The sequence below is a fragment of the Myotis davidii genome, unplaced genomic scaffold (genome assembly GCF_000327345.1).
Source record: "Myotis davidii unplaced genomic scaffold, ASM32734v1 scaffold115, whole genome shotgun sequence".
Lineage (NCBI taxonomy): Eukaryota > Metazoa > Chordata > Mammalia > Chiroptera > Vespertilionidae > Myotis > Myotis davidii.
This window is the reverse complement of record NW_006291010.1, coordinates 498609-512131: the sequence shown is the minus strand read 5'-3', so window position 1 is coordinate 512131 and position 13523 is coordinate 498609. Positions and strand designations below refer to the sequence as shown.

The 13523-nt window shown below is 36.7% G+C and overlaps 1 protein-coding gene across 1 annotated transcript in view; it reads right to left on the bottom strand.

The window, feature by feature from the left end:
- LOC102754628 (multiple epidermal growth factor-like domains protein 6) overlaps positions 1 to 13523 on the bottom strand; it is a 113460-nt gene that overhangs the window by 98487 nt on the left and 1450 nt on the right. The window contains exons 3-6 of the mRNA XM_015564186.1: positions 8148 to 8285; positions 3768 to 3890; positions 2321 to 2443; positions 1828 to 1965 (exon numbers count right to left, since the gene is read on the bottom strand). Of these exons, the coding sequence (XP_015419672.1) occupies positions 1828 to 1965; positions 2321 to 2443; positions 3768 to 3890; positions 8148 to 8285 (522 nt within the window). The remainder of the gene's footprint in view (positions 1 to 1827; positions 1966 to 2320; positions 2444 to 3767; positions 3891 to 8147; positions 8286 to 13523) is intronic.

Sequence of the window (13523 nt, the reverse complement as noted above, 5' to 3'; positions counted from 1 at the left end):
TCATGGCACCGGCCTCCATTCATACAGTCCTCACAGCTCAAACTGCAATCATGTCCAAAGGTGTGATCTAAACAGACTGGAATATGATACATTTTCAGTTAGTTCAAACTGTCTACGTCACTGAAAATGGAGATGAAACATTCACACTTCACACACACACACACACACACACACACACACACTCTATAATCCTTCAGTCCTTGAAGATATTTCTTAAAGTCCCAAAAAAAGACAATGGCAAAGAAATATCTTTTAAAGTAGATGTTATTTTATATTTTCCAATGATACTATGAAATATAGTCTCAAATGAATATTTAGAATACTTAAGAAAGTTTAAAAAGTATGAAGAGAAATTATCATTGATTCCAGATAAAATAATCAATATTCCTGCCATTTGGTGCTCTCCCTCTTCTTGAATTTCAGATAAATAGAATTGTAAAGTATGTGCTCTTGGTGTCACTCTTCTTTCATTGAATGTAACATCTGTGAGACTCACCCATACTGCACTTACACTAATTTTTTTAAGTCTGTATCGTATTCTACTGTATAAGTGTACCATGAAGTGTTTTCCATTCTCTTTTTAAGGGAAATTACCTTCATATGAATAAGGATGGAAAGATTTGATTTCAGTTGTCTTAAGGATTTTTTCATTTCAAGTTTTGCCCATTTCTAGCGGGGTCTCTCAGGCATCCCAATTGAATGTCTGTTATGTTGAGCAAGCCCTCTCTCCGCTGGCAGATTCTGGGCTGCTGACCCTACCTCCCCATCGCCATGATACGGCTGGTAACTGTGCTCAGCTCCTTGCCCTCTTAGCAGCTGCCTTTTAGATTCCCTGACTTCTCTGCCTGCACAGCCCATACATTAGCAAATGGCTCAAGGAGAAAAACAGCAGAGTTATTCCATTTCACCTGTCTGGGTCTCTCCTCTCTAGATCTTGGCCACTCAAGTTCTGGCTGCCTTAGTAGCCCTGAACTCTTTCCATTCAGATTTTCAGTCATTGAAGTATCAGAAGTTTAATGAAGACACAGTAAAGCATTTCTACTTTTATGCAGATGCATTTACTAATATTATTATTGTGATTCACCAAAGCATGAAAATGTTTCTGCCATTCTACTGAATACATCCTGAAGCGATGACCAAGCTCTGTTAAACTACAGCAAATAGAGGGAGAACGAAAAGAGCAGCTCTGTTTGATAAAGAAAAGAAAAGGAAGCAACACACTGGCTGCAAACTGTTACATTTGAGAGAGGAAATGCTAATTTATTTTGATCAGGAGCGATTTGATGCTTGAGTTCTGTTGTGTGGATATATGCATCTAAGAAAAACTGTTCACAATTTTAAGATACTTTCTTGGTCCATTTGAATATATTAAACAGTTAGTGCTCATTGTTTTAAAAACTGGGAAGGATCTAGATTTCAAGGCAATTTAAAGTAAGTTTTTAAATATATAAAAGCGACTTCTAATGGAGTTTTAATAGTCAGAACTGAAAGGTCCCAATCCTCCCCATTATGTTAATTTGAAGATACTTTTCGGCTCCATTTCACTGTATTGCACTTGAACAGCCCCCAACACCGTGTACCCACACCTCTACACACACCTATATAGCAGCGGTTCTCAACCTGTGGGTTGCGACCCCTTTGGGGGTCGAACGACCCTTTCACAGGGGTCGCCTAAGACCATCAGAAAACACATATATAATTACATATTGTTTTTGTGATTCATCACTATGCTTTAATTATGTTCAATTTGTAGCAATGAAATTGGGGGTCACCACAACATGAGGAACTGTATTAAAGGGTCGCGGCATTAGGAAGGTTGAGAACCACTGGCTTCATCTTGGTAGGTGGGAGGCAGAGATGAAGCAACATAATGAAGCAGTCTAGACGGGCTCTTGAACAGAAGGCCTGCGAACCTCACAACTTCTAATTCCTCTTCTCCTTCCTCTAGCTCATCATCATCTAAAGCTAAGACCACACAGGAAAATGGCTGGATTCAACATGCTGGTTAAAAGAAGGAAAAAACCGAGCAAGGGTGGATGAGAGAAATGAGAGAGTTTGAACTAGACAGCCAAGGCAGGGGGCCACTGAAAGGAAGAACTCTTTGAGGCCATTTCAAAAAGTCTCTTGTAAATGAGGGTGAGAAGCAGCTATCACAAAGCTGACACTGCAGCAGAGAGAACAAAAGGGAGAGATCTCAGTCTGTGAGGAAAGGAGAGGACAGGTTGAATGAAGGAATATGTGGCCTCCATTGTTCCTGAAGAAGAAAATGAGGGTGGAAGTAGTTTAGAAGAGACACATGAGATTCTTCACAGTGACTTACAGATGCAAGTTTTTCCATCACTTCCAATTCTGTAGCCTTCCTCACAAGTACAGTGGTATGTTCCCACAGAGTTAATACATACTTGATCACAGACTCTCCTGGTATCCAGACACTCGTCCACATCTAGGAACATTTAAACAATGTCTGCTTTTAGGCACTGAGAGATAAAACAGACATTGTGAAGTCATGGGCATATTTGTGCTCCTGTTGTCACCTTTATTAATTGATGACAATGTACTGTCCTATAGAAAGCTCAGCCTTGGACACTTTCTCAAGTATATCCTGTCAATTTTTTTCTTTCACTCAAGTTTATTGTAGTTCATCTACACAGACAAGGTCTTTCTGAGGCCTTGTTCATGAGGTTTTGATGAGGAATTTAAAACAAAATAAATTCAACGGTCTCAGGCTGTACTCCATTTTGTATAATTTTCATTCATTCTTGAATTATTCCATCTCTGTAATGAAGCATTTATTCCATGCATAATTCTGTACAAGGTTTATGGAGAATTTCAGAGATGGAAGAACTCTAAGCTTTAATTTCATGTGACTGTCCATATCTGAGCCTAGACTTTGGTCAATGTGTTCACAATAGTAAAAGTTTACTGTTGAAGCTGGGTTTCTAAGCTTTGCCTCAGATTATGATACCTTTTCAATTTGGATGCATGTACCCAAGTATGTATATTCACACCATACAATTATCTTTTGGCTGACTTTGCTTAAGAGCAGATGGTCGATGAAATTCAAATTTCTTGGCTCCTGTTAATTGGATTAAATATGGTAAATGGTAATATATTGTACTGTGTTTAGAATATATAGATACCATAACTGTGTTTTCTTTGCTGTTACCTACATTGCAAGGCTGAGGAGCTTGGTGTCTATATGACAAAAAACCAAAAACATACCTATCATCCTCAACATAATTCAGGAATTTGCTTCTTTAAGCAAAGAAACACTATTTTTTCTGAGGCATGATATTCTTATATATGTTGACTTATTAAAAAAGATCATCTTATGTTTCCTTTGATTTGAAGAAAAATGTGGTTCGAAATAATGGTAATGATTATAAAGTGAAAATTTAAAGATCCCATGTTTTAAAAATAAACTTAAAAAAAGTAAATGATAGCAATGGCTCAAATGAGCTCTTCTTAATGTAATGGTGTAAAAAAGTGAATTAACTCTACTCATTAAATTTATACTCTCTTGTGAAAACAAATACATAATCTAGAAACCATCTGAAAGGTAAGTGAACCAATTTTAACAAGTAATTTAGAAAATTATAACATTACATCTTAAAACTTGCATTAGTAAATAGTAGAACCAGGTAGACATTCAAGTCTCTTCAGGACAAGGCCTTCCCTTTCCCATCCTAACCCCTTTCCTCACATGTTCCTCCTTCACTGATTGTCTCATCACACCAGTGATTTAATATTATTTCTCAGGAACTTACCATCACACCCACAACCATCAGAACTGATCTGAAAGCCTTCCTTACAACTGCATTCATAGCCTCCCAAATAGTTGATGCAGAGCTGGGCACAGCAGGCTTCTCCACTCTCACATTCATCAAGGTCTGAAGGGGGAAAGGACATTTCTATTGTTTCAGAGACAGGCATTCCACTGAACTATAGAATTAAATTAAAGCCTCACTTATAAATGCAAATTGTTTTACTACTCAATTTCTATTTCTCAGGCCACATTGTACAGACATCAAAGCAACTATAACACAGAAAGAATGAGGCTCACATTTGCCTTCATGTTTCTTGCATGTTTTTCCTATTGCCTGTCATTTATTTTTAAAAGTATGTAAATAATCTCCAAATGCATTTATAAGCACAGGAAAAGAGATTTCTGCTATTTTTCCAGTTTAAACAGCAATTTGACTAAATAAACAGAGAACTTGAAGAAGAAGAACAACAACATCGAAACAGCTTGAGAGGAAGAGTCAAAAATTTCACTTAGCGAACATTTGAGAGCAAGGAGGCAGTCCTATACTTGTTCTAGGCCTTCAGATGACAGAGCTTTGCAAGCAACTGGAATTCACAAAACTGGGAAGAGAAGTGGCAGCTGCAATTTGGAGAGAGGGCAGACAATCTTTTTAAATATTGTGTTTTGAATTATAGGATATTTCAGAGGCTTTGCTTGAACTTTGCGATGATGCTGTGGCTAGGATGAGTGGGGTCATGGTTTTTCATTTTACTGTTGGTGACATTACCCTGGCATGTCCTATCCAATAAACAGCTTTCTAAGTGATGCTCTTTAAGTGTCCTGCAGCATTGTTATCCCAGAATTCTACAATCCTGAATATTTCGTCCACATACATAACTGCTCTGAGGAAAATAAAAACGCACCAGAATTAAGTCAAATTGAAACCCTTTAGCCAAAGAATAATCTATTTGGCTTGAGTTTTGAGGTGATCATTCCTAACATAACTGTCCAAGGAGTAGCAACAGACTCTTCACCCACTGTTTCCCTCAGGCTAGACGCCTGGGAATTGGGTGGTCAGGGTTTTTGGCTATAGGCTCTTGGTTCAATTCCACCTTGTGTTTGTTGAGCTGGTATGTTGGCTGTCCTGTCAGTGCTGAGTTTACAAAGTCCCATTGCTCCCTAACTACATGAGCAGCCACAGATATAAAAGGTCAATATCTCAATTAACCTTGGAAAGGGTACCAGTGTAAGGAAATGTAGACAAGAGGAAGGAAGGCAAGAAAATGCAGTCAATTATCTAAGGTGAGGGGTCACCATACAACTTCTAAAGGAAGGTCATTTGGACACAAAACATTCTTTCTCTTGCAAAATGTCAGAAGCAGTGCTACTCACAAAATTCTCGGTGATATTTTTTCCTCTCTTTTATTAAACCATCCTTTGTCCTTTGGGTTAAATAGTATGAATAGAGAGGGCAAAATTGCTTTTAATAATTCAGTTTTATTTAATTTAAAACATTATCCTTAATGGGTTTTTAAAAATATATATATTTTAAAGTCTTCTCAAATACTAACAGAGCCTCCAAACACGTATGTCTCAGGATTCCTTGTTCTCAGGTACTAGGAGCACAACTGTATCACAATTGGAAAATGAGCTCCACAGTCTATCATTTTATGATCTATTTAGATTCTTCTTCTATCATCATTCCTCTGGGGTGATTTCTAGCTTGTCTCCTGTAAACCATCTAGTCTGAAACTCACCTGAAACCCCGCCCTTCTTACATCACAAGACTTTCTTAAAATGCTGTGTCCCTTCAACGCTTACATCACCTGTTTCCTAATTTCCAGATCTTATTTGGTAAGATATTTGCTTGCTAATGTTTCCCTTTTTATTTTCCTCCTCATTGATCATCATGTTTTTCTTACATTGGGTAGTATTGCCAATTGCAGGATAATTCACCTATTCATAAAAATTTAGCTCTCATCAAAAATAGAGCTTCATTAAAGCCAGGCAAAACAATTAAAAATTTCAGTTTTTACTTCAGAAAAGCATGAAAATTAAACCTTGGAAAAAATGATCTTTTGTATGTGACCCCCTCATACATAGCTGTTGAACAAACTCAGAAGATTAGAAAAAAATTGTGTTCCTAATATCTAATGATTGTTAAATGTAGAGAGCTTACTGCTGATCCGACACTTGGATTTTCTAGAGCTGTCTTTCAAATTGTGTTAACACATCTCTAGGTTTTAGCCCTAATACATTTTTGCAGTTGGGAAAGACAGGTTGACAATTTGCAGACTGGACAACTTATTTTCCCATTTATTTGTACATTCTCAAATATAAAAAAATGTTGATCCTAAAATAAGCTAAAAAGAAAATTCTTTAATTTCCTCCAGATATGAATATTTTTACAAATCATCCATGACCTTAATCTGTTCTCAGGTAAATAAGCAAAGTTTGTATGTGTACCCTCCAAACAGTTCATTGCCTTACTATAGTGAATATTTGGTCTTTAGGAATGGGTGTTATTTATTGTTGGGAAATGAAATAAACTTAAGCCATAAACAATATAATGTCATGCTGAAATCTCATAAATATGCAATTTTCTATATTTTGACCATGGCAGATGCTATTTTTTTCTAGTTATAAATACGAATTTTACTGAATTGTGCTTTTCAAAGAATAAGGAAAGACATGAAATTGTAAGTCACAAACAAAAGGTTTAGTGAAAAGACAAGTAGAGAGCAAGGAAGGGAAGGAGGAAGAAAAAAAGGAACCCCTTATTTTTTCCAGAGGTACAGGTATTAGCAAGGTAGAAAAATATAAGCAAGTTTTTCATTAAATAATAAGAAGAAATGAAAGCAATGGGTTTCATTAAGGCAGCAACTGTAGACTCAAAAAAATGCAGGAGGCAATGTTAGATCAAGATATACAAGTAATGACATTGTTTTGGTTAAATGATTTATGAAACCAGAAAACTTCAAAATCCCTTGAAGCTCATACTGTCACATAAGAAAAGAAATTCCAAATACTTACACCTTTGAAATTCACCTGTTTTATGATACTCTAGTTTGTCTCTAACCATACTGAATAGCATAAAATGGTCAAACATTTTTTTAGTACTCATAATTTTTAAGAAAGGTCATATAAAGCAACAAATGAAAAACAAGCAAATATGGTACTTAATTCCAGAATAATGGCAAATTGCTTTAGAGGAGCTTGTAGGTGCTCTCAGACACAAAGCATTTAATGATATAGTTTGATGCTCACTCTCCCTGTTTTTAGTAGATATTCCCTTTTCTCAGAAGTTCTAAATTCCACATTCATGATGAAGCAAGGTTGAAGTAAAATTTATTTTTCTCATTGTCTCTAATAATATGAGTTCTAATAATATGTTCAGAAAAGTTATTTATTAAAAATGCATTTGAGTTGGGATTTCCAAAGAATTTTAAAGTTTTCTTTTGGAATGTAGGTGCCTGTCATACCAAAGTTGAACATGCATCCAAGCCATCACCAAGTTGAAAAGGAAATGCAGCCCTAACCGGTTTGGCTGAATGGATAGAGCGTTGGCCTGTGAATTCAAGGGTCCCAGGTTCGATTCCGGACAAGGGCATGTACCTTGGTTGTGGGCACATACCCAGTAGCGAGTGTGCAGGAGGCAGCTGATTGATGTTTCTCTCTCATCAATGTTTCTAGAAACATCATCAATGTTTCTAACTCTCTATCCCTCTCCCTTTCTCTCTGTAAGAAAATCAATAAAAAAAAAATATTTTTTTTAAAAAAAGAAAAGAAAAGGAAATGCAGTCTGGCCAGTGTCACTCAGTGGTTGAGCATCCACCTATGGACCAGGAGGTCACAGTTTGATTTTAATTCCTAACCAGGACACATGTCCAGGTTGTGAGCTCAATCCCTAGTGTGGGACTTGCAGGAGGCAGCCAATTAAAGATCCTCTCTCATCATTGATGTTTCTCGTTCTCTTCTCCCCCTCTCTCTTATTCTCTGAAATCAATAAAAATATATTTTAAAGAAAGAAAAAGAAATGCATATGACTGAGCTTCTGCATGGGGTAGAAAGAAGTAGGGTAGGTGGTAGCATTTGTTGAGTTACAAATTGCATTCAGTGGTTAGACAGGCCTTGGGATATTTTTCTGAAATAAAACTAAGTCCATATATTTTGTTAAATGTTTTAAAGCTCCTTTCACTTTAAAGTAAATATCCAAAGATCATGATGCCTTCTGCCAATTAATATTTTTTTTTACATTTATCTAGTAGCCAGAGACTGTTTGATTTATTTCTCCATGCAGTTTGAGAGATGTAGCTCAGATTACGGCAATAAGTATTAGAGAGGAAAGGGCTAAATGAATCCTGGACAGCTCTAAAGGAAGATGGCATTTACCATACATTACCTATGCATGTTTTCTCATCTGAATCAAGCCGGTGTCCATGGTTACAGGAACAATGGGGCCCACCAAGTGCATGTTCGCAGTGATGTGAACAACCACCATTGTTCTTTTCACAGCTATTGACAATTTCCAATTCAATCCCTTTCCAAACAAGCAGAAGAGGGTTATTAGCATAACAGCAGAGAAACCTGAATATATGTCAACAAGAGGAATACTCTGTTGGGAGGACAACACACTTTATTGGAAATTTATCAATCCTCTACACGTATAAAAGTAAAAGTCTGAGGGGCTATTAAGGATTGCAAATGTCTATACAATATCAAAACACTAATAAACCTATAAGTAATATTAAGTTGAAAAAATGGTGTAGAAAGGGAAATAGTCCACCACTGGACTATTAAACAATTATCTTAAATGACATTAACCTTTGGAGATTCTCAGTTTTTTTCAGAACATAAAAAAAAATGTGTATTGAATCAGTAATCAGAAAGCACAGAGGTTGTCTGCCAGCTGACATTTCTTCTGTTCTCAAGCTAATGGTATGTTATTATCTGTCCTTTCTAGAGGCTAGGAGTACTTGAAAATACTGTTAAAAATAGCCTTGAAACAGAAGTATGAACACAAAACCAATGAATTAGCTGATCATATTTAAATAATATCATTTTAATGTGCTAATTAGTATTGAGGTATATGAAAGTCACTTATTATACAAACATACTATTACTCTGAAAACCAATTTGCTGATCCCAGTACATGTTAATTTGGGGCATTTTGGGTGACATCAAATTCACCATATGGATGCCAATTATATTGAGCACAAAGGCATTATAATCAATCATTTTCAAAGTGAGGAAATGAGAAATTTAAAAATGCTTTGAATCATTGTTAAAAGTATGGAATGTAGGTACTCTGCTATTTTTATCATTGTCCTCTGTTGTTCTTCATTTGTGTTGCTTGGACAGAAACTCTTATTAATGAGAATGTCTACGTTGATTTATTTCCTTCCATTATTAATACCTTAATCTTTTAAAAGAAGATGAGAAAGAACGGCAAGGGTACTTGGGATTGTAGTACTCCTTGAAAGTCTATATTGCCATTGAAACTGCCTAGGTATGTGCTATAGTTCCTGTACAGTTACAGTATAGAAATGATCCTCCCTCATCCTCGCCTCCAGGCTATAGAAGGCAGCTGCCCTATGTGTCCCAGAGCACCTTCCTTCATGCCATCATTATCCTCTATTACCAAGCTGATAACAAATGCTCAAAAATAGGTTTTGAATAATTGAATAAATAAAAAAGAATTATGCTTATCAATTTATTGCTGAAAATAAGAAGCCCTTTGGGTTTAGAAATAGCTATTTTAGGTCTGAGAAAAATTAGAAAGCTAAAGGAAAGATTGAAATAATAAAAGGAACTGATTTTTCATGATATGTTAACATATACTCTGTAGGGAGACATCTTTCAAATTTTGGCTCCTATTGTTATTTTTCTGTGATCAATGCAGCTCTAAGACTTCTGGTAATACTTTACTTTAATTATAAATAATATTATTATAACACCATTAAAATAAAAATATATACTAGAGATCCAGTGCATGAAAATTCATGCACTGGAGGTGGAGGGATCCCTCAGCCCAGCCTGCACCCTCTCACAGTCCGGGAGCCCTCAGGGGCAGGAGGTGACCTAGCAATCAGGGGAAGGTGATGCCCCCATCACAACTCTGCTGCTGCCACTGATGGCAGTAGAAGCCTCAGCCAGCCCTGGTTACCTGAGGTTTGGGCAGCCCTAGGTGGCTGGGCAGTCAATATCCGAGGCTTGCTTGCACCTCTGGCCAGCCCTGGGTGGCTGGGGGCGCTGAGGGAGGGTCCGGCTGCACTGTCTGCTTGCCATCCCCCTAGCGGGGCTGGAAGGACTGGGGGACTCCAGTGGCGCTGAGGGGACTGGGCACCACCATCTTGTGGCTATGGGCACTGCCATCTTTGTGACTGTGTGATGGTTAATTTGCATATTGCCTCTTTATTATATAGGATGAGACTAAAACAAAGGTATACTCAGATCTATAACTTCCCAATAGAAGTAAGCTAAGATTTTGTGTCCTTGATACAGATGATGATGTTTAACCATAGTACTTAAAATTTTTCACTTTAAAATACTTTTTAAAATGACTCTTGTAGATTCTCATAGGTAAAAAGTAAGTATTATTTACTCTCTATATCTCTTTAAATGCATTAAATTTAAGTTAAACTACATATCGCTTGGAAATTTGGGGAAGTCTTATTTAACCAATTTCTAATCATAAAATAGTGATAGTTCATGCACAGTGCACCATGGGGATCTGATGTTGTGAGAGCCTCTGAGAAGAGATTATATAAATATACAATATTATTTTCCTAGTAAAGTGTTAAAACAATATTTTCCTAAAATATACTTGCTATATAAAGAGCATATAATTCATTGTTAAACATTACCATGCTCTCAAAACATTTACTCCACCTACAGATTTTGAAAGAACTCAAAATACTAGTTTTTATCAAGAAAGTTCTGTATGTCAGTTAGTAAATATTGAAGTTTTGTGAGAGCTGCACAAAGAATTTGGCTAGCCAAATATTCACTTAAGAAAAACAAATCTAAAACCACACTTCAACCAAATGTATTCAACTCTAGGGTAAACTGCTTTCCCAAGTAAATTCTATAGAAAGCCTTTAACTCATAAGTCATTAATACTGGCCCCCTCTTTCATGATAATTGAGAATGCACCAGTCATATTACAAGAGATTTTATTTCAGATATTTGTAAAATGTTCCTGGCTACATTAAAAAGTCAAAATATTAATAATAAGAAAAAACCCATCCATGTTTCTCTGCCTCAGGGCATTAAGCAAAAGGCTCACTTCAGAAGAAGTTGTATCCTAATTAGTAGTAAATTTTATTTAGTTTGTTGTTTAGAAGACATATCACCATAGCAAAATTGCACTGTCTTTAAGCAGTAGAAATATAGCAATAGACCTTAAGACTTGACTGATGACCCAGGCATTAAAGAAACAGAATTTTATGCAGTGGAGGAAAATGAAGAATTTAAGACCCTAAGTATGTCTGTTTACGAGAGAGCTTAGGTAAAAAAACATGAAATTATTTATTCTATTTATTACTATTTTTACTCTTCTCCATTAATTAAAATTGATAGAGAGATATATGTATAAAAATATATGATGAAGTTGAAAGGATAGTATATTTGGAGCCCAAAGACCCCAGTTAAAGTCCCAGTTCTCACTTACTAATTTTGTATCATTAGCTTTTTGGCTTCAACATTAAATAGATAGTTCACTAAGTTGTGGAGAAATGGAAAGAGCATCTTTGGAACTGAGACTAGAAATCAGCAGTTTGTTTGGGGTCAAGTTTGCAATGCCTATTAGTTAAGTAAATAGAGATATTGAGTACATAGTTTGGCATATTCACAGGTAATTAAAGAAAAAAGTGGAAATATAAATTTAACATTGAGAGAGTGGCCAAAGATGGAGAGAAAAACCTGAATAGTGTGAACACATGAAAGAGAAGAAAGTATTTCAAGAAGAATGGGAGTCAATTGTGTTGAAAGCTGCTGAGAGGTCAGATAGTATAAAAGCAGAGAAGGTAACAGGCAGTCTGGTAACACGGAGGTCCTGGTTGACCATATTGAGGTAGAGGTGATAATCTGATTAATCTGAGATGATGAGACAATATAAGATGAAGAGGAGACACTGACAATGTTATAAAAAATCTGCTGTGAAGGTGATCAGATGAAGGCTCTGGTGACACGTAGGCCTGTCAGAGTATACTTCCAGGATAGGAGCTATTGGAGTATGTTCACAAGCTGCTAAGAATGACCCACTAGATAACTGCACACAAGGATCTTCAGATAATGAGAAGGAATGAAATCCAAAGTACAATGGAGAAGACAGTCTTTGATAACAGTAGGTCCACTTCCTTCATAGCAATGGAGTCAAGGCTTCTCCATATAATTCTACGCACAATTTCAAATCAGTTGGTAGCTTGAATCATGGTTGGTGACCATTTTATTGATAACATCAGAGGTAAGATAAGAATAAAGGCAAAAGGGTGATATAAAGATTTTGAAGAGAAAGGAAATATTCAACATTGGTTTTGATGGTGATGAAAGTGGACATATTCCATAGTATAGTTTTGTCCAGCCATGTTGCTGACTCATTTGAGACTTACAAATTTCAAATAAAGCCAATTAACATGGTTGTGTTTTAAACCTAGCAAAACTCTTCTGCTAAGGTATAGGTGTGAAGTGGAGGAGGAAGGGAAGAAGTCACTGAGAAAAAAGGTAGAGGATGAAGATAAGGAAGAATAAGAAAATGTTGATATACCATGATCACATGAGAGGCAGAGATAAGGAAAGCATACAAAGAAATATGAAAGCATATTATTCTGCCATTTGAAGAAGAAGAGGGGAAGAAGAGGGTGGGTGACGATGGGAACTACTGAGGCAGAGAACATGAAATATGAAGGAATCTGTATCAGATGGTTTTAAAGTTAGTTAAGTAGAAAGTGTGTTCCTCTATAGATTAATCAGTAGACCAGTGAGGAAGACATGAGAGAAGGAAATAGCTGCAAGAGCTATTAACAGCAGCTAATAATTCAGTTCATTAACATTTTAATATATTTGTAGTAAGGGATACATTACATTATATAACAGCCTAGGTGAGAAAGAAGCAAAGGTTAGATGACAGAGATCATAGGAGCAGAGGATGAGTCAGTGAAAGAGAATGAAAAAGTGGAAGGAAATGCTTAAAGAGGCATGAGAGAAAGGAATAAAAAATGGGGAGAACAGAAAAGGGTTGACAGGCAAGGTACTCTTTACAGAATCCAGTGTCTGATATTTTGCTACAAGCTAGAGCTGCTCCTTGTACTGCTGGTTCCTTCCCTCCAACTAGTTCCTTTTCCTTGAGCTTTACCTTGGAGTTACTAGAGTTCGATAAATACTGCGTGGCAGAAGGGATGAAGAAAGGCAGACTCTTCACAGTAAGAGCCATGGGTCTAAGGGAGCTCCATGTCAGAGGACTTGAGACTTAGCCCTTGCTGGCTACACTGGGTGTCACTATGCTGACCATTTTCTTTTAAATTTATATTTATTGTTGAAACTATTATAGATGTCCCCTTTTTCCTCCATTGACCCCTTCTAGCCCACACCTGCCCCTGCCTCAGGCCTTCACCACATTATTGTCTGTGTCCAAGGGTTACGCATATCCTATATAATAAAAGAGTAATACACAAATTGACCCTAATGGCAGAACAACCTGGGAATGACCGGCTGCTATGATGCACACTGACCACCAAGGGGCAGACACTCAAAGGAGCAGCTGTCACCTGGTGGTCAG